Genomic DNA, 20,202 nt, shown 5'->3' with positions numbered 1-20,202 from the left:
ACTAAGTTGCATTCTTGTAAAATACGCATCATTTCACCAGAATTATAGATGATACACGTTGATACATGTGTTACTTTTATTTTGCAATCCCGTATCGTCCATATTCCTGCCAAACTGCCGTCAGGTTGGTTAATGCAAGGAGATGGGAACACATTGTCGATGTTTATATACGGTCTCTAAGCTGCAGTATTAGAGAAAAACATGGGGTAGCCACCTTAATGCTTAAGATGTGAAGCAGCAGCAGTCGTAGGAAATGGTTTGTTTGCAGTAGCAGCAGAGCAATTAACATTCTTCTTTCTTTTCCTTTTATCCAGAGTCAAAGTCCAAGGTGAAGCAGACAGTGAACAAACGCAAGAAAGGGGAAGAAGATGACAAGAAGGCAGGTCTGAAGAAGCTGAAGACTGACATGACATCTGATCTATCAGAGAGCAGCGACTCAGAAAACCCACAAAACAAGAGAACCGTCCTCTCCTCATGCTCCTCTTCCTCCTCATCATCCTCATCATCCTCATCCTCCTCCTCCTCCTCCTCAGAGCCCAATTCTGAGAATGAGCTTAAGACTCGTAGCAGTGATGTGAAACCAAGTGCCATTTCCAAAATGGAGGAGGAGGAAAAGCCACTGATGCATGGACCCAAAATGAATGATGCCTCATCTCTCATTGGTCGTCTGTCCCCATGGGTAGAGCTTCAAGCAGATGAAGACATCAAGAAATCTGTTAAGGAAAAATGCAAAATGATAACGAAAGAAGAGGAGGAATTGGTGGCAGTAACTCAGATCACCCAGTCTCCACGGCAACAGATCCCTCTGATGTCTGACGTTGTCCAGGGCGGTATTATAGAGAACATTAAGAACACTGTGAAAGGTACAGTCAGCTGCAGGCCTTCTGTCGTAACCAGTTTCAATACCTTTTAACATTTTATTTGTGTAACATTCAGTTAGGTCCTGTATTTGGTCACAACTACAGTTTTCTTAATTTTGGTTCTGTATGCCACCACTGTAGATTCAAAACTATAAGAGGCAGTTACAAGGAGCTGTGTTCAGCAGCTCGAATGTAACCAGACAAATTAACATTTTCAGAAATAAAATGTTCCTTTTTAATACTTTGTAGAGAATAATTACACCCAGTCACTCTCCAATGTCTGCAACCATTGGACAGTACCAAATAACCAATGGTTTCCCTTGTTTGTGAGGCATTGCCAGGCCTTTCCTGGGCCTGTCTTCAGTTATTATTTGTTTGTGGGTCTTTCTGCCTTCAGTTTCTTTTCTGCTTGTGACATGCATGCTCAATCGTTTCGGGACCAAATGTAGATCAGACCAGGCATTGCAGAATATTCCACTTTTCACTATGTTTGCCTCATGGCTGAATCTTTCTAAACATTTCAAAAATCACACAGGTGCTTCTGGCCTCTGTTACATCAATGAATAGAGGCTACATCTTAAAGACTTGTAATCTTAAACCCTTCCTTCAGTTTGCATTTCCTCAAATAACCTCAAGATGAAGCTTGAAAAGTTGCAGTTCAAGCCCATGTTCATTTTTTAACTGTTACTTGTTTTGTTAAACAGCCAAAATAACAAAACAATTTGTCTTTGTCTACTGAAAGTCCTCACAGGGCACTTTACATAGAAGTCAAGAGCTTACAATGATCAAGAGAAATCAATTCTTCCTTGAAAGGAAACAGAAGCACACTCAGGAGAATTTACCACACCACAACACAATCAGTGTTTCCCAGTGGTGAGCGTCCGGTGTGTCTGGGGGAGGCAGCCTTAGTGAGGCGAGTGAGATAGTGATGCTTCTGGGAGCAACAGGAAAAACAACACAACGTAGCTTGAAACATGCAAAAAAAAAAAACTGATCATTTATGAGACTATGGCGGAGAAAATTAGACCCCAGTTAGCCACTGTAGTACTACCGTTGTATAAGAAATACTGACACAATAAATCCTGAGCAGGTTGATGGCACCAGTAACTGCAGAATAGAAATTTGCAGCTCTGCAGCCTAGTTTTATTGAAGCATAAATTAAATCAGAATGTTTCTTAAGAAGGAAAATTTTTAACCTAATCAGAAAAGATGTCTGCCTGTATCAGGTTCCCAAGTAGAGGAGTCTGATAGATATGTTAAGTCTCTGCCTCCCATTTTAGTTTTGATAACTTAAGGAAACATGATAACTCCTGAAAGCAGCAATGTTATACTATGAGGTTTTAAAGATATGATGGATTTCAGACATTAAAAGAACTCTATAATCCTAATGTCTTTAACATGCTTGACATTTGACTTACTGATTTGCTTTGTGTCTGTAATAATTATCCGTTAATTTAGTTTTCTGTATATTGTTTCATTTTAGCATCATCTCAGTCCCAGACACCGTCGCTGTCTCATCTGCACAGCAGCGTTGTTATTGATATCACAGATGATGCCCAGGCCACTGTTCACCGTGAGAGTTCAGAAGCTGTGTCAGCGCTGCTCGCCTCCCAGAAAGCAGAGTCCACAGCTCTCTCACCGTACCTCCCTCTCAACTCCTCCCCTGTCTCTTCTCCTCCCGTCCCTCCATCTCCCTCGCCATCAGAAGGAGGCCGCAGGACTGAGATAGAAACTCCCATTCAGCAGCAACAGCAAAGTATTATTGGAAGTGGTAATACCACACCCAGAAGCTTAAGCAGCAAGATTGAGTTTGGGCCCTCTGATGTCATCAGGTAAGAACAGACATGTTTCAAACTGATATGCATTCCATAATGGGACAGTTCAACCTTAAATTAACTTTAATTGTTTTTGCCTGTTACAGGGAGTGTGGTTTTCATATGAACATCATAATGCAGTAACATGGCATACAGGATCAAATCAAAATTATGAATATTAAAATGTGACATATCAATATACATATTAAACGGAGAATTAGAAATAAAGCTTTGCCTCAAACATTTCAAATAAAGGCCTGTTACATTCTGCAGTTAAACACAGACTCCTGCTATAATTTTAAAAATATGCCTATTTACCATAGCAATTAGCAATAGTTTTGTGTGTACATATGTTAAACGCTTCTGTGCTTCTGTGCTGTGTTTTCAGGCCTGTCACACTGATGACTGAAAATACAGTGGAGAAGGAGAAAACTGTCCTTCCTCATCATCATCTTGATCATCATCAACAGCAGCAGCAGCAGCAACAACTGCAACACTACACATCCATCCACCCTGGCGTCAAGGGCCTCACCTCATCAGAAGAGACAATCAAACACCCACAGCAGCTACCACCAGCCCCCAAGATGAATACAGTTCTTCCCCTTGACTTAGCCAAATCCAAAATAAGGCCTAGCCCAAACCCCAACTCATCTCAGTTTGACACTCTTATACAGAAATCCCAACACCCCAACACAAACCCAAATGAACTTTTTAAAGTTAAACCCCAACCAGGACAGCTAGAAAACTCTAAATCTAAACCATACACCTCCCCAGAGGTCTCTAAGCATAAAATTCACAGGTACTCAAATATCTCTCCACCTCAGACAGGCCGTGTGCATGCTACAGTAGAGTCAGCAGAATCTTCACGGTCTGGTTTCAAGCCAGTCCCAGTGCGGTTCGAATCTAGTGGAGATGGTACAAGTAGCAGCAGAAGCAACATCACCAAGAGTCCTCTGATTATCGATAAAAACGAGACCTTCACTGTTTACAGGGACCCGGCACTGGTTCGCTCTGATGCAGACAATTCTGCCTCTGCAACCGTCTCTTCTAACCACGTGGCGGCCTATCTCCATCCCCACTTGCACTCCCCCTGCCTACCTCCTGTATCACACCCTCATGCTGCATCTCACCTCCTCATTCCTTCTCACACCTCTCCCCTACCTCACCCACACCTTTTACCCCCTGGGGTGCTCCCGGCAATGCCTGCTCCTTCTGCCTCTCTCCTTGGAGGCCATCCTCGGCTCGACTCCTCCAGTGGATTGGGTCACCTGCCCCTTACTCACCCGGCAGCCGCACACCAGCAGCAGTTTCTACAGGTCTGATTCCTAATGGATACATGCTATAGTCATGTAAAACCTAGCTCTAGAGGTTGAAGTGAAGGGAGGTCAGTGAGGGAATAGAGAGAAGTAATGTTGTCCCCTGTTCCAGTTTATATAAAATATGACAGCTTAGACCTGAATGTTACATCATCCTTTCCAAAATAATAAGCCAAAAATATGCCTTATTTTCAGGGTCAGGGCCCCGCTCCACCCTCTCTTCTAGCCCCGGCTCACAGCGGGACAGCAGGGCTTGGCCTGTACCCAATCCTTTGGCAGTACCCTAATGGAACACCCACCTCCTATACCCCAGGACTCAACTTGCCCACCACAGCTAAGTGGGTCCACTCTGAAAATCCTGTCACCGTGAATTCTGAGGCCTCCCTCAGGAGGGTAGGTGTACCTATATTAACCTATTTGTGTTGGTCAACTCTCTTTGTCTCCTGAAAAATGGAAGTTGTACATGTTTTCTGTGTGTGATCACATTTTCCGTGTTGTGAATGTTCCATTATGATTTATTACTGTAAGGTTAATGATACATTTTTGTGTTTTGTGCGCAGAACACTGCCAGTCCATGGCTACACCAGGCTGGTGCTGGTGATGGTGTGGGTTTGCTGAGCCACATTCCTGTCCGGCCTTCCAGTGCAGATGCCCAACGCCCCCATGTCAAGATGAACACACACACAAGCCCTCCCCTGTCAAAGACCAACATGGACAATTTTAAAGAGTAAGACTAAAGATCAGTAACATGTAAATGCATGTAAAGTCATTTGCTAAGAGAAATCATGACGTATGTTTGAGGTATAGTTTCTGTTAAGCATTTGGCCAAAGCTAGTGTCATGTATCTAACATTTGAAGAATACATAATTTCTGAAGCTCAGTGTTTAGAATCCACACAAGCAGCAGTAGAGCTACGTTAGCCTAGAATGGCAAACAGGGAATGTCAGGTCAGTTAGATGAAGTGACATGGTACTAATCCAATAATAAAGCAGTTCAGATAGAATGCTATTCATTCAGCAATCTGTGCTCTACTTATGTAACCAGCAGCCATTGTTTAGACATCACTGAATTCCCAACAACTGCATCACTGAAGTGATATCGCACATCGGCCATTTCTGTCCTTGCATAATTGTGCCATGTTCATTTGTCAGTAATACCTTGATACCCTACAGATGGCTTAAACCTGCCTAGTGCCTGTACGGTGCAGGTTTTACGAAAGTATCAATGTCATAGTTTCTTTTTGCCCAAGTGATTTCATGGTTTAGTCGAGAAGAAAACTCTGACTTTGATATACCAAGACGTGGATCACTGAGAATTTTTTTGGCATTTGGTCACTTCAAGGTCCACACATTTGTACACATTTTTAGCGTAGCCAAACGGCTAAAATTGCGTTAATTTGATGAAATATAAAGTGAAAGCTCATCAAATGCAATAAAATATTTGATTTGTCTGTGTGCAGAGATGTGGATAAGAAAGGCTTTGTTGATCCCATCAGGACACTGACGTTGGCACAGCTTAAACAGGAGCAGACAGACAGAAGTCGCACCCCAACAGGAAAAGATGTCCACCTACACCGCCTTTACCTCGATTCCCACAGCAAGGCCCACCTGACTAATACACAGGTACATAATCCAAAACTGACAGCATATTTATTGTTTATATTAATAGGGGTAGCAGAACTATACCTTAATGCCAACAGCTTAAATGTGAATGTAAAATAGTAAATATTTACTAAAAAAGACAAAGTGTATGTGAAAGATACGTTTTGATCACTCTGGTTGACAGTGACCCTTCTCTTTGTTATCCGGGTATCCAGTGAATCACAAATGACCATGAAATAGGAGTGTTTTGATTTAGTTTTTGGTGAATTTGAAAATCATTTCAGTGTTTGCTCTTTTTTTCTCAGGATGCAGCTCAGGCAGCAGATCGAGCCTGTAAATATAAAGAGGAGAATCGGCAAATCCTGAAAGAGAGCATTGAAGTTGCACCTTTCACTGCTAAGATCCAGCGCACCAGTGACCCCGGGATGGACAGAGACAGAGAAAGAAGCAGAGATCCAGCATTCCCTGTCAGGATATCAGCTCTTGTGACCCCAAACCCTAAGGCCATCCACACGCATCCCCACGTCATCCAGTCAGAAAAGAGTAACTACTTCACTACACTGTCAAACAGTGTAGTGAATGAGCCTCCAAGACTCTACCCCTCAAAGGAACTTAGTTCTTACTATGAGAAATCACTCATTGCCCCAAGGGTTGTGGCCAGTGTTGGAGCCACTGTGCCAAGCCAGGGAACTCTGTCTCTGGGAAGCTACAACTCTAAAGCCTCTCTCTCTAAGCCCCCTCCCCTCATTAAGCACCAACCAGAGGGAGGAGAGGGTTTAGCAGGGAAAATCACTGAGCAGCTCGGCCAGCAGGTGACCCTGGTCCAACCGCAACATCAGCACCACACAAGTGTGGACAGGGTAGAATCCCGCAGCCCTGCCATTTCTCCCTCCTCCTCTGTGTCATCATCGTCATCCTCAGCCTCAAATCACCATCACCACCATCAGCAGCAGCAGCACCAACAGCAGCTCAGGGCAATGCCATCTCTCCACCGAGCACCTGTCTTCCATCCGCCCACACAGCATGCACTGGAGCGAAAAGAGGCTGCAGAGCGAGAGAGGGAACAAGAAAAAGAAAGGGAGAGGGAGAGAGCAGGTATTGGTGGACGTCTCTCTCCACCAACCCTTACACCCATCCAGCCAGTCAGCTTAGTAGCAGGTGCTGGCAAAACATCAGCGGAGCAACAGAAACCCCCCACATTGCTGCCTGAACTCAGGGATGTCAAAGGTCATGGAAACACTGCAGCTATCACCTCTGTGGCCTCTGCCATCAGTGGAGAGATTATGACTCCACCAACAGACGGGTGGACAGGCGGAGAGATGATTCAGGAAAGAGGGGTGTACTCTAGAGATAAAGGGGTGTCACGGGGCAGGCCCCATGCAGCAATGGCCTCAGTCATTGTGCGCCCATCAACATATGTTAAATGCGACAGTCCTAATGGTGCTAACAAAACTGGTGCTATTATTAATAAGGAACTTCCCCAGGGAAGGTTCTACCCATCCAAGCTTCAAGGGGAATGCCCAAGATTTGGGGAGAGTGTTAGAGAACCTGGCAGGATTATCCAATCCAACTCAAACTTGGATGACATCTGTGTCCAGTATAAAATGACTTCTATGCGAGGTGTCCAAGCACCTATAGCAGCTAGCACAACAAACTCTGTGTGCAGGACTGCTGTGTCAGCTTCATCAGCTTTTCGCATACAGAATAATAATAAAGGTGGGACAGCCACCCCCGAGTCAGGATACTCGGTCTCATCTCAGAGTGAGTTTAAAACTGTCACGGGTGGCCGGATGGTCAGCCATTTAGGACCTGAGAGAGAGCACCAGGAGGGCTTTGACTTGTATACCAAGTCTCCATGGACATCTTTGCCTTCAGCTAGTTCAGTGGGAACACCCCACTGCAGTCCAAACCTCACCCCAACACCAAGCTCATTTTCAGGCTTTAGTCAGCCTTACTCCTCCTCGTTTATCCACCCCAAGAAGCACAAGGCTGCTTTAGCTGCAGCCCACTCCAGAAATAACTTCTCCACTGCTCCCACATCCATTACAACTGGAAACTCCAGCCTAACTGTAGATTCTGTTGACACTCCCATCCACAACTCACCCCCGCCACCATCTTCAGCTGAAGCTTCCTCATCCTCAGTTGACAGCAGCAGCTTGACAAACAGGAACCCAACACCGGGCAAGTCTAGTCCCCTGCCTAATGGCCAGCACTCTGGATCAGCTTCAACAGGCTGCGGACAGCCCAGTAACTACCACAAGCTGAAAAAAGCCTGGTTAACTCGACACTCTGAGGAGGACAGGAACACAACTGCTACTTCTAGCTCCACCAGTCCTAAAGCAGAGAAACTGCCCAGTACTACTACCAATACAAGTAACACAACAGCTGTGTCAGAAATTATCAAGCCTTGTACAGTTAATCTCAGCGCATCCACCTCCAGTGAGGTGGAGATGAGCAAAGACAGTGGAAGCAAAGGTGAGAGAGACAGACAACTGGAGGAAAAGATGGTAGGGCCAGCAGCAGCAGGAGGAGGAGGTGGGGATGACAGAAAAGCAGCTCCTTTATCGAAGCGGGGGAACAAGCGGTCATATGAGTCTGGTTCAGACAGTGGAGGAGATGACTCAGATGCCAGTGAGAGTAAGATGGAGTGCCGAGCCAAGCGTCAGCCTAAACCAACCTACAAGAAGAAACAGAATGACATGGCCAAGAAGAAAGGAGACCATGAAAAAGAGGAAGATGATGTGAAGCCCAATGGTATCTTCAGATCAGCTAGAGAGAAGACAAAACTCAAACTTGCAAGCAGCAGTAAGTCTTATTTTGTTGAGATTTACTGTAACATTGGCAGCAATGTTGAAAACATGTATGGCTGATGAAAACATAACAAAAATTTAATGCTGAAAAATATTAAATGTGGGCTTTTAAGCCCCAGTCCAAAAGTATCTTTTGAAAATGTTAATCTTTAAAACAAACTGGGTTGCCTTTTAATGCTTAATATAGCAATTTCTTTATCTGTTTATTGATCTCATGACAAGCAAATCGAATTTAATATTGTGCCCTTTCAGATGGGATTCCCCGCTCTGTGCTGAAGGACTGGAGGAAGGTGAAGAAGCTGAAGCAGACGGGGGAGTCTTTTTTGCAGGATGATTCGTGTTCAGAAATTGGACCCAACTTGCAAAAGTGCCGCGAGTGCCGTGTGATCCGCAGCAAGAAAGGCGAGGAGTCTGCACATTCCCCTGTCTTTTGTCGCTTCTACTATTTCAGACGGTAAGGCTCTCACTCTACTTGCTATATCTTTCATCTTCCTGCCATTGGCTCTGGGTGTTGACATTACAGACCTTAATGTACAATTATTTAATCAGATATAATCTAGGTTGTGAGTTTACCTTCTTATTTATAAGTGAGATGTCTCTGGTGCTCTTGTTAAAATCCCATGTACCAGTGCACTGATTTAACTGTTTTGTGGGCCTCGTGCGTCCCAAAACAATGTGACCGATGCAACAGTCAAATCATAAACACTAATGGTATTGCTGTGTTAGTATACACATCCAAGATGTTCTTGCTCTCGTTGACGCTTATTCTCACCAGATGTGACAAAAAAATCCACAAGGCTCACATGTTGAAGTGGCCTTGTTCTCATGAAAAAACGAACCAGATATAGATTTGGTTTGAAACACACAGGGTCTTCTGAAGGCAAAAAAAAAATAAATTAAAATGTGGGCCACCAATGTCTCTGGAAGCCTTGGTCCCACCCTTGGCAAATAAAAGGCACGCAGAAGGGACTGAATTGCTGCGCACCTGTGTTCAAGATGAGGGTTGGTGATTTGTGGTTGTCAATGTGTATAGCCTCTTGTGGCAGAGGTGTAAGGTGTCATCTGGTCTATCTGTAGGAGTGCATTGTCTTCCTGGGGTAAGGTTATTTGAGCCATCATTCTGATATTCTGATTTTTTGCATGCATGTATTCAGTCTTAATTTTAGCCTTGTTCTAAAATACTTCTTCCTCTGGTCAATCACTTGACATTTTTGTTTGGCCAGACTGTCTAGTTCTTGGGGTTAGAATGACCTGCTTTAATCACAATTCCTTCTGAATGTACAGCTGATTGCTGATGTTGTCTGTGGTGAGGTAGTTACTTTTTGTTTGTGCTGGAAAGGGGGTGTAGATTCACAGTAAATAATGTTTTTTTGTCCTGAATGCTTTAACTAAATTAGGTTTAATGGCAAATAGTCTTGTATTTATGTAGCTCTTTTTATCTGTTGGTTCTGAAAGTGTGTTACATTGACACATCTAGACATTCACTTACACAAGAACAAGAACATTGACACATCAGTGATGCACTGGGTGCTGGGAGCAACTTGGGGTTCAGTCTAGGACACTAGAGTGTGTGTCATAGTAATTTAAGGAATTGTATTACTTGTTTCAACAAGGTCAATCTGCGTATGTACTGTTAGCCTCTTTAATTCCTCTGTGCTAGTAAGCTCTTTCTCTTAAAGGCTTTCCTACAGTAAGAACGGAGTCATCAGGATGGATGGCTTCTCCACCCCAGACCAGTTTGATGATGAGGCTCTGGCCCTGTGGGTCCCTGGAGCAAAGGAGGAGAGCCACCTGGACCAAACTACAGCCAAGTACATCCTCAGCTTCATAGGAGACAAGTTCTGTCAGATGGTTGTGACTGAGAATAATGCAGCCAGCTGGGTTAAGAAGGATAGTAAGTTGTCTTAAAATGGGTGATATCATGATAATCTACTCTTTGCTTAAATAAAAATATAATTTTTTCTAAAAATAAAAACTTCAACCTTTCTTGTGCGTGTTTCAGCCAAGCTTGCTTGGAAGCGAGCAGTGCGAGGAGTGAGGGAGATGTGTGACGCATGTGAAGCAACACTCTTCAATGTGCACTGGGTCTGTCAGAAATGTGGCTTTGTTGTCTGCCTGGACTGCTACAAGGCCAAAGAGAAAAGGCGTTCCAAAGGTCTGTTGATATACAGTGGGTGTATTTTTGTCAGCCGGTTTGGAATGAACAAACCTGGTTGCATTGTGTCATCGGGGGTTAAATCACACATGATTAAAATAAACAGAGAAGAGGAAGTAGTGGTTGCAAACCCCAAATAACCTTAAACTAAAAGAACAAATGCCGTGGGCATTACAAGACAAAATGGAAAGCACCCTATAATGATGTTGTCACTTTCTCTTCATGTTATCTAGCAACCAAGACAGAAAAGTGAGTCTAATTTACACAGCAGTTTTTGTGTCATATGATGCAGGTTGTCTATAATTATTTAGAAAATGTGTTTCCAACTTCCTCATTGATTTTCTTTCAGTTTTTTTTGCAGTTTCCATAAACATTTTCTGCTGTAGTGTAACACATTAAAGTATTGATTAAATCCATTTTGTTGTTACAGATTTACAGTAGTTGAATGAATAAAATGCTTGTTTCCTACATGTGTTTGCACATGTATCATAGCCTGGAAACCAGACTAACTTCCCCATCCATAAATTTGTGCTCTGCTGGGAACTGATGATGCTCTGACAAAAATGTCCCAGGCTAATCCAGTTGTTTGGGCTGGGTAGTCATCCATGTCACCTAAGTGCTGTGGACTCGAATATGTTAACAAAATGACTCAGATTTTAAGATTATCCCACTGCATGCACACTAGGTATTTTTCTTCTCTGTGTCATTTGAAGTATGCCCCAGAAAGGAATCCATTTGGCACAGGGTGTGGTTATGCCAGGATATGTATATCAACCATTTTCTGTGTACTTGTATGTTGTGTATTTTTTCTGCAGACATGGACTATATATCTATGTTTCTAATTTGGTACATATGTGCTCTGTGTGTGACTTGTTTCTCTTTTTGTTCAGATAAAGAACTATATGGATGGTTGAAGTGTGTTAAAGGCCAACCCCATGATCACAAACACCTCATGCCCACACAGATCATACCTGGCACAGGTATGCTAGCGCCTCTTTTTGTACCTGTTCTCATGTTCACCTTTCATGGTCCTGATGTTATCCCTTAGCTGCTATCTCTTCCCACTTCCTGAATACATACTAACATGCTGATGATACTGATTAAAGAGTGATCAGGAAAGCTTTTTAACAGAAATGGATAATATCCTTTTAATTATAACTCATTAGTTTTGACACGCTCAGTTCAAAGGCCAACACCATATTGTAGTAATATAAAGCTTGGTCCATATATATGAATAGATAGATAGATATAGATATAGATAGCTATTCTTGTCATTTTATCTGCTTACAAAGACGTATTCATGTTACATTGTGTTACTCCAAGCATTAATTCAAAGGTATTCAATTCAAATTAGTCGGCGGGTCCTCACAGTTGCATTATAATGAAGATTTTCTTTTTTTCCTGTAAAAATTAAATTCATTTGCATTGTTCTGATGTTTCAGTGCTGATGGAGTTGGTGACGTCCATGCACAGTTTGAGAGACAAACACAACATAAAATCTTACTGTCCGTGCACAGACAAGCAGAACCTTCTCACCAAACCACCACCCACCAATGGAGTCTCACAGGTACTGCATTCTGTTCAGATTCAGTCAGATTTTTAAAAAAAATCATTTACTGAGTGTCTTGCCTTCAATCTTGCCTCAATTTTGAAATTCATAATCATTTTGTGGGAGTCCCAGACTTTTAAACATACAGAACTGCAATTAGTTGATCATACCATTTATTCTATTAAACTTTCCGAATATGTGGTGAGTTTCAATAGAATTATCTTGCCTTTATGACCTTGTTAATTCCATTCTTAGGTGTATAACGACAGAGAAAGAAGTAGGGGTCAACATGCAGCAATGTTATTTTAGTAGTAGAGCTTGCCTTTATTTAATACATGGTTCGGAGAATGGGCTCTCAAATTAAAATGATATGCTGACAGAAAAAAAAATGATATGCTGTATCTTCACTTAGTCTACGTTTAATGTGACTTTGCTAATTTGCATAGTAAAATCTGCCAGTTAATCTTAGCTTTCATTGTTCCATCTGTCTCCGTCTGCCAGGTTCTGCAGAATGTGTTAAACCACAGTAACAAGCTGTCTCTGGTGAAAGCCGAGCCAGGCCCACAGCAGAACTCAGACCAAGGAGGAACCAAAGTAGAAACTAACGGAGGATGTGGTGGAGGAAGCAGTCCAGTTAGTGATGCAGGAAGTGTTCCTGTCACCCCACCAGAGTCCCAGTCACCTCTGCACTTCCTGGCTGACCTGGCAGAGCAGAAATCTAGGGAGGAAAAGAAAGGTGAGAGGGAAATGGAAGCTCTGCAATAAAGATCATTTTAATAATTTATCATCACTAATTATGTTCACCTCCAGAATTTTATTTTGCATATTTTTGCTCTTTATAATATAAGTTTCTACATGTGAACCAACAAATGTGCCCATGAGGAATTAATTAAAGGTTTTCTGCAGGTTTGCCACTTTTATTTCTTTCCCTCCTCCATGCAGCATGGACACAGATGAATTGCTTCACAAATGCAACTTTATCCCCCTACTCTCTCTAACAGAAAACAAGGAATCAGTGCTGCTGAGCTCATCTGTGAAGGAGGACAAAGAGAGAGGCAGCCTGGAAGTCTTGCAGCAGTGTAAAACCACCTCACTTGTGGCTAACAGTACAGAGCAGGGCTCCACACTCAGAGATCTGCTCACCACCACAGCAGGAAAGCTGAAGCTGGGTTCCACTGATGCAGGAATTGCCTTTGCACCCGTCTACTCTACTGCTTCACAGGTACGCACACCAAGATAGAAAGAATACCTAGAGAATTCTATAAATGAAATACATGTACATGTATATTTTCTAAAATATGCTTGACCGGCTTTCTGTAGACTGGAAAGGGTGGGCGAACAATGCCCAATATCCTTGATGACATCATTGCTTCAGTAGTAGAGAATAAAATTCCCGCCAGTCGACACAACATCACCACTAAGTTGTCAATCAAGCAAGAGCTTGTCACCCCGGGAAACAACAACAACAACACCAGTCCAGCTGTTACAGAGGATGTCAAACCAGACAGGAAGAAGTCGGGGCCTGTTATAACAGCAGTGCCAGAGGAATCAACCAATCAGTATCCAGACATTCCCCACTGCTGGTTAAACAATGGACGGTTACTGTGGCTCAAAGATCACCGCAACCAGAACAACTGGAAGTTGTTCAGAGAGTGCTGGGAACAAGGACAGGTACACATCAGTCTTACAGTAAGCATGCACAGTACGGTACTAAAGCAGTCAATACCAAAGTCTTGAGATATAAGTACGTGGTTTTGTTTTTCTGTAGCCTGTGTTGGTGTCAGGGATCCATAAGCGACTGAATACCAGTCTATGGAAGGCTGACTCATTTAACCAGGAGTTTGCAGACCATCAGGGAGACCTCCTAAACTGTAAAGATCAGGTGGTGTCTAATTCTGGGATCAAGGAGTTCTGGGATGGATTTGAGGACATCACCAGTAAGTTCAGCTTAATTTCTTACTGTTTTGTTTTGGTTGCTTTTATAACCACTGTCATTGAGCATGTTACATGCACAGTATATTTAGGTTATTCCACAGACTTGTCAATAACAATCTGTGTTAACTTGTTAACTGTTCAGAACGGCCAAAGTCCAAAGATGGGGAACCTATGGTTTACAGACTGAAAGACTGGCCATCTGGAGAGGAGTTCATGGCCCTCATGCCCTCGAGGTACACATAACATTCATGTTTTATTTTCCCACTGTTACTTGTGTTAACCATGGTCTCGAGCTTTACATCTTAAAATGCTAAATGCAAATGTTAAAAATGACAATAACATATTTAAACAATGTCACATGCAAAGGTACAAAGAAACATAAAATGATTAAAGTATGTCACCTATTGATTTCAGATATGATGACTTGATGAAGAACCTGCCCCTGCCAGAGTACTCTGATCCAGAAGGGAACCTCAACCTGGCCTCCCACCTGCCGTCATTTTTCGTCAGGCCAGATCTGGGGCCAAGACTTTGTTGTGCCTATGGTATGAGGGGAAACTACAACAAGGACTTAACATTACCTGTCACTGTTCATCATTTTACTCAATTGTTTGAATATGAATGACATCCTAATGCCTTAATAGATCAAACAATGTTTGATGATTGATTTGATATTGGTAGTTAAAGAGGCACTTTCTCTCCACGTAATTACACTTATGTACTCACTATGTATAATCACACTGGATTTACTACTGCTGCATTGTTTATACCCCTTTAATGCTGCAATTCATCCATATATTTCCATTTAAAAATATTCAGTGCATCTCTATGGTATGCCTCTTATTCTGCTGTGCCTGTCACTATAGGTGTAGCTGCATCTCAGGACCAGGACTTTGGGACTGGCAACCTCCATATTGAAGTCTCAGACGTTGTCTCTGTTCTGGTCTATGTTGGAGTAGCCAAAGGCAATGGAGTCCTATCTAAAACTGGTGAGACTTACTGTCATTTCAGTCATCAATTTAGGATTGTGCATTATGAATTTCTGTCAGCAGGAGATAAACAATATATAAAGTGTATTTTTAAAAAAGATGTATCTGTTTATTCAGCAAAAAGCTGTACACAATGGTTTATTATGTTGTTTTTTGCGGAATAAGTGATTTAATGTATCAAAAATATCAATACACTTTAGAAATATTTAAAATGTTTGTGTCTGTTTCAAGGAGTGTTAAAGCGTCTGGAGGAGGAGGACCTAGATGAGGGGGTACGAAAGAGGCTGAAAGACTCCAGTGAAATACCAGGGGCTCTGTGGCACATCTACTCCAACAGAGACATGGACAAAGTACGAGAGTTCCTGCACAAGGTTAGCACTCACAGTGATACTGAAATAATGCAGCAGCTTCAGAAGAATACATGGTGAATATCAGTGCAATATTGACCTCACAGACCTTTTTCTCCCCCCTTGATTACACAACACCTCAGCTCTGCAAAGAACAGGAATTGGATGTGTCACTTGATCAGGACCCAATCAGAGAGCAGGGTTGGTACCTGAGCAGGAAGCAGCGTCAACGGTTGTTGGATGAGCACGGAATTCAAGGCTGGACCATAGTTCAGTTCCTGGGAGACTCTGTCCTTGTACCTGCAGGGGCCATGTACCAGGTATTCAGAATATTCGTCGACATCATCGATCGTATAGAGATGTTATTTAGTCAGCTAATCAATAAAATAATCGTTTGTTGCACCCTTTGAACATACTGCGTACTGACACACACAGTAGGGGATGAAAAGGGAAACAAGACAAGACACATGTACATACACTTGTATCATGATTAACTAAAAGTCCCAGCAGCTGCATCTGTATGTACATCTGTCATCTGTCAACTTAACCATGTAAACACATGTGTGACCCATGCATTCATTTGTGTATAACTGTGTATATCCTGACACACATGCACATGTGACACCTAACAGTAATGGAGACTGTCAAAGGTCAAATAAATAAATAAAATATGCTTAAAGCAGGGAGGCTGAATTCTGTATTGATTTTTGAATGAATAGATCCTTACAATATCTACTCTCTGCAGCTGCGTTATACTGTATGAAAAACTTCCCCTTGAGTCCATTACATCAATGCATCAGGACAGTCTTATTAAACTAGAAGCTTCTAAGACATGCAGTGCCATTTTATTTTTGTCTGGAAAAGGCACCAGTCAGTTAAACAATAGAAACTTCTGCACAAAAAGACCAACTGTTATTAGATAAATAGTCCTTTCATTTATCCCTCCCAAAGATCCAGTGTTTGTGATTGTAAATCATACTTAGTTGACCTGTAAAATGAATCTATTTGTTAAAGACTGCTTGTTTAGAGACTTCATAACTTTTTGACCCCTTGAATTTGATTGGACATTGACAAGCCAAGGCAGAGTTAAACAGTCCAGTTAGAGGGCAGAATGTTGTGGTTGCCTTTATTTTGGGGGCGACACATCGTAAAGATGCACAAGATTTTCAAAATGATTACTGCACAGGCTCTTCTGTTACCAAGGTAACAAGGGCAATTATTTTTGATGATACTGACGAAAATATTGGTTTGTATGTAGGCATGTAATATGCAGTTACAATGCTGTTATTCAGAGGTGAAACAGTTACCCAAATATCTAAGTAACGAGTTAATATTTAACTAGAGAAACTGAGACACTGACGACACCAACTATAGCCTTTAAATCAAACATAAATCCAACATCAATGTAATGTAAAAATTCCAGTTTAAACCCATAGAATTTGACTTTGAGTGTTGATAATTTACCTATTTTTACTGAGATGTTTTCAGCTACATAGACATTCAGCTTAGCAGTTACTACATTGATTTGATTTGACAGGATTGTTGTGGCATGTTTTTCTTGATTGTTGTGTTGTTTGCTGACATTTAGATTTTCTGTGAACACCCTCTCTCTTCCTGCATGTTAGGTTCAGAACCTCCATAGCTGTGTTCAAGTCATCAATGACTTTGTGTCTCCTGAGCACGTTGCCAGATCCTTTCACCTCACCCAAGAGCTCCGGCCCAATAAAGAGGAGGTCAACTACGAGGATAAACTGCAGGTGAGTCCCTCAGGTCCCTCTGCTCTGAATACACTCAATGCACATATCCGCCTTAGAGACGGTTGGAAATGAGTTGAGACATTGTGCCAGTGTCTATGCGTCTGTGTTCTGACAGGCTGCAGGGAATAAACAATTAGCAAAATCATCAGCCATATGGTGATCAGGCACCAACAATTTATGTTGCTTCTGATGCTGATAACATATTGAAAGGGAACAAATACAGCACAGTTATATTTTATTCTGTGCCCTCAGGGGAGAAATGCTGTTTATCTCATACTAGTCTTTTACAAAGTCTGTCGGTTCAGCCTCTAGCTGAAACTGTTGCAGCTTTGATTTTCATTGGCATTGCATATTTCATTGTCCAGAAGTTCATCTAGGATTTATTATGTAGACTTTTTATGTCCACTATGTACTAGACACTGAACCCCCAGTTGCTCCCAGTGCAACTGACACTGATGTGTGAATGTGTGTGTGCTTGTGTGAGCGAATGGGTGGATGTGTCTCTGACTGTAAAAGCGCTTTGAGTAGGTAGAAAAGTGCTATATAAGAGTAAGACCATTTACCATGTTGCCCTCTCTGTTTCAAGAAGCAAAAGATAATTGAACGATTGACTGTTCTGTGAACTGGTCTGGGATGTGCCTTCATTACTTATTCATCAGTTAGGCAGGCAAATGACCTGGTTTGGAACAGCACATTGTATGAAACATAGAAAAGCAAAATCACCCGTACAACAACTGTACTGCACAGTGTGATGGCATGGCCATGCCTTACTGGTTTATTGAAATGGTCAGAATTACTGTTTCACATGATGTGAATTAAATTAAAGTCTTCACTGTCTCCAGTTGTTGTACAACTATACCTTGTTTTCATGCGCAACTTAAACAACAAATTGTGTTGGTATCCCTATAGAGCTAGTTGTGCACCCATATGTGTTTGAGCCAAAATCCTGTATGTGTGCGTTGATGGAAACTAAGTTCCACCACCTCAATGTTAGTGAATGGACTCGGGCCAAACTAAAACACTAAAATCTGTGTCGAGTATTTTTTTAGGTATTTAATATAAAAATTGATGTATGTTCAAGTGTCACTTTTTTGTGATAAGTTTCTTTTAGTTGGTTATTTGATGTTATAGAAATGGGCTGTGACATGATGATGATTACAAGCTGCCATGCCAACCACTCCATGAAACTCTCCCATTTGACTGAGACTGTGAGAGTTGTAATAAATGAATAAATTAGTACAGTGTAGAGTGCAGTATTATTTAAATGAAAAGAAACGAAAGTGAGTCAGCTGATGTGTGGGCAGGTCAATGGTATCGTGGCTCCACTTGGCTCCACTCTCGGACTATACTGCGCTACATGTCTACTGTGCAAACTCAAAAGATGACAGCATCAATTTGGCCAATGCAAGGAAACGTCCATATTTGTATGCAAAATATGATTTAAACCTCTGTCAAACCTCTTCTTCCTTCTCCTTCTCAGGTGAAGAACATCCTTTACCACTGTGTGAAGGAGGTGGTGAGCTCTCTGAAGGGTAACAGCAGTGACAAAGATGAGGAGGAGGAGAACTCATGACATACAAACACCCCCCTGCCTTGTACATGCCTTCTAGAGAAGGCCACGACTCCCTTCTGCACCTCGCCACATCGTCCTCATCATGTGGAGGACTGTCTTTGGAAGAGGTGACAGGTCAGACCTGGTCATGTGAACCAAGTGACCTCACAGTGTGAACTGCCTCCTTTTTGCACATCCAGGTTGCCAGTGAAAGGAACAGCCACCTCCATCATCACCTCAAACCTTCAGTGCCAAGAGGAGACAAAGACAAGAAGTCCGCTGGACTGACAGGGATAAAGCTGTAAGAAGTAGCACGCTGGCTTGGAGCCTTGTTAAAGCCACTACAATGAGTGAAATGGCACTACGTATTTCTGCTGGAAAAAGAACAACTCTTTAGTGTGACTGCTGGCGTACATCCTGCTAGCACGCAGTTTCCATGACAATGAAGACTGTCCTGTAAGTGGTAGTGATGGTGGAGCCGCTGAGATATGCTGAGCCCTTGCTGCTCTCTTACTGTAACATGCTGTGGACATAAAGGCCAGGAGCTTTAATCCCTGTCTGTAACAGCAGCCCACACATTGTCATGGACAAAAGAATCTGCTGATCATAACAGCATCACCAGCAACATTAAGATCAAAACTGACACCTCTGATGTTTTATTTAAAAAAAAAAAAAAAAAAAAAAAAATGTTGGGATAAAATGCAAACCAGAAATCTCAGATGTTTCAGTCATCAGTCTCTGCTGCTCCCTCATTTATCGTTCCTTCTGTAATTTGTCTGTTCTTGTCCTTTTTTTCTAGTTCTTTCTGTCAGTTGCAGCTTTGTTCTCTGCTTTCTTTTTCATACATGGTTTTATTTTCTCTGTGAAGATGTATTTCTTTTATAGATCTATGATAATGCATTAATAATGATGTAATAAATGTGAGTTGTACAGTTTTTGTTGTTTTTTTTCTTTTTTTTTTTTTTTTTTGCTATGTGGTTTTCAGTTGTAATACGGCTCAACTGTGATGGAGGACGTGCACACACCAGCTACTTTGGGAGCTTTGGAAAGTGTTGATGCTCTACTGTCCTCATGCCATAAATACATTTTCTAAAAATGAACTGCCAAACTATTGTAAAGACTGTAAAGTTGTATAATGTTAAGAAAAAACAATATTGCTTATACACTTAAGCATTTTATGAATAAAGTATTTGCTGTAGAATTGACACATTTACAAAAAAGATGTAATTTATTTAAGAAATGAAAGGATTGTCTTGTTTTGTTTACTATGGTGAACTTTTGAAGTTAAAACGTAAAAGACTGAAAAGTGAACTATAACATGTAAATATATACATTCACTTAAGTATTTTTTTAAAACATGGCTTGCTTCAATTTCAAATTTTAAAGTGCAAGTGTTACATACTTTGTACATTGAAGTTCAAAAGGGTTTTACATTTTCCATTAAAATGGATTTATTGAACATTTGGTTTTGTGTTTTTGTGATACACTTATAAACTGAGTTAAAGATTTGTTGCTTG

General features: G+C 41.7%; 1 protein-coding gene across 3 annotated transcripts in view; it reads left to right on the top strand.

Moving 5' to 3' along the window:
- The window catches only part of jmjd1cb (jumonji domain containing 1Cb), a 92,421-nt gene extending 72,277 nt beyond the window's left edge, over window positions 1-20,144 (top strand). For 2 of the 3 annotated variants that reach the window (XM_047608413.1, XM_047608415.1), the window contains 23 exons: window positions 315-863; window positions 2,344-2,692; window positions 3,063-3,990; window positions 4,186-4,383; window positions 4,551-4,717; window positions 5,450-5,612; window positions 5,897-8,396; window positions 8,654-8,855; window positions 10,081-10,295; window positions 10,404-10,556; window positions 11,447-11,536; window positions 11,999-12,123; window positions 12,607-12,841; window positions 13,107-13,327; window positions 13,426-13,776; window positions 13,874-14,042; window positions 14,183-14,273; window positions 14,455-14,585; window positions 14,907-15,029; window positions 15,261-15,400; window positions 15,520-15,696; window positions 17,002-17,133; window positions 18,614-20,144. In XM_047608413.1, coding sequence (XP_047464369.1) covers window positions 315-863; window positions 2,344-2,692; window positions 3,063-3,990; window positions 4,186-4,383; window positions 4,551-4,717; window positions 5,450-5,612; window positions 5,897-8,396; window positions 8,654-8,855; window positions 10,081-10,295; window positions 10,404-10,556; window positions 11,447-11,536; window positions 11,999-12,123; window positions 12,607-12,841; window positions 13,107-13,327; window positions 13,426-13,776; window positions 13,874-14,042; window positions 14,183-14,273; window positions 14,455-14,585; window positions 14,907-15,029; window positions 15,261-15,400; window positions 15,520-15,696; window positions 17,002-17,133; window positions 18,614-18,706 — 7,502 coding nt within the window. In that variant the 3' untranslated portion in view covers window positions 18,707-20,144. The remainder of the gene's footprint in view (window positions 1-314; window positions 864-2,343; window positions 2,693-3,062; window positions 3,991-4,185; window positions 4,384-4,550; window positions 4,718-5,449; window positions 5,613-5,896; window positions 8,397-8,653; window positions 8,856-10,080; window positions 10,296-10,403; window positions 10,557-11,446; window positions 11,537-11,998; window positions 12,124-12,606; window positions 12,842-13,106; window positions 13,328-13,425; window positions 13,777-13,873; window positions 14,043-14,182; window positions 14,274-14,454; window positions 14,586-14,906; window positions 15,030-15,260; window positions 15,401-15,519; window positions 15,697-17,001; window positions 17,134-18,613) is intronic. The other variant, XM_047608414.1, reaches the window with a different exon arrangement.
- The last annotated feature ends 58 nt before the right edge of the window (window positions 20,145-20,202 follow it).

Source organism: Mugil cephalus, chromosome 16, assembly GCF_022458985.1.
Source record: "Mugil cephalus isolate CIBA_MC_2020 chromosome 16, CIBA_Mcephalus_1.1, whole genome shotgun sequence".
NCBI classification, from domain to species: domain Eukaryota; kingdom Metazoa; phylum Chordata; class Actinopteri; order Mugiliformes; family Mugilidae; genus Mugil; species Mugil cephalus.
Note: the sequence above shows the minus strand (reverse complement) of the source record. Positions and strands in the feature narration are given on the sequence as shown.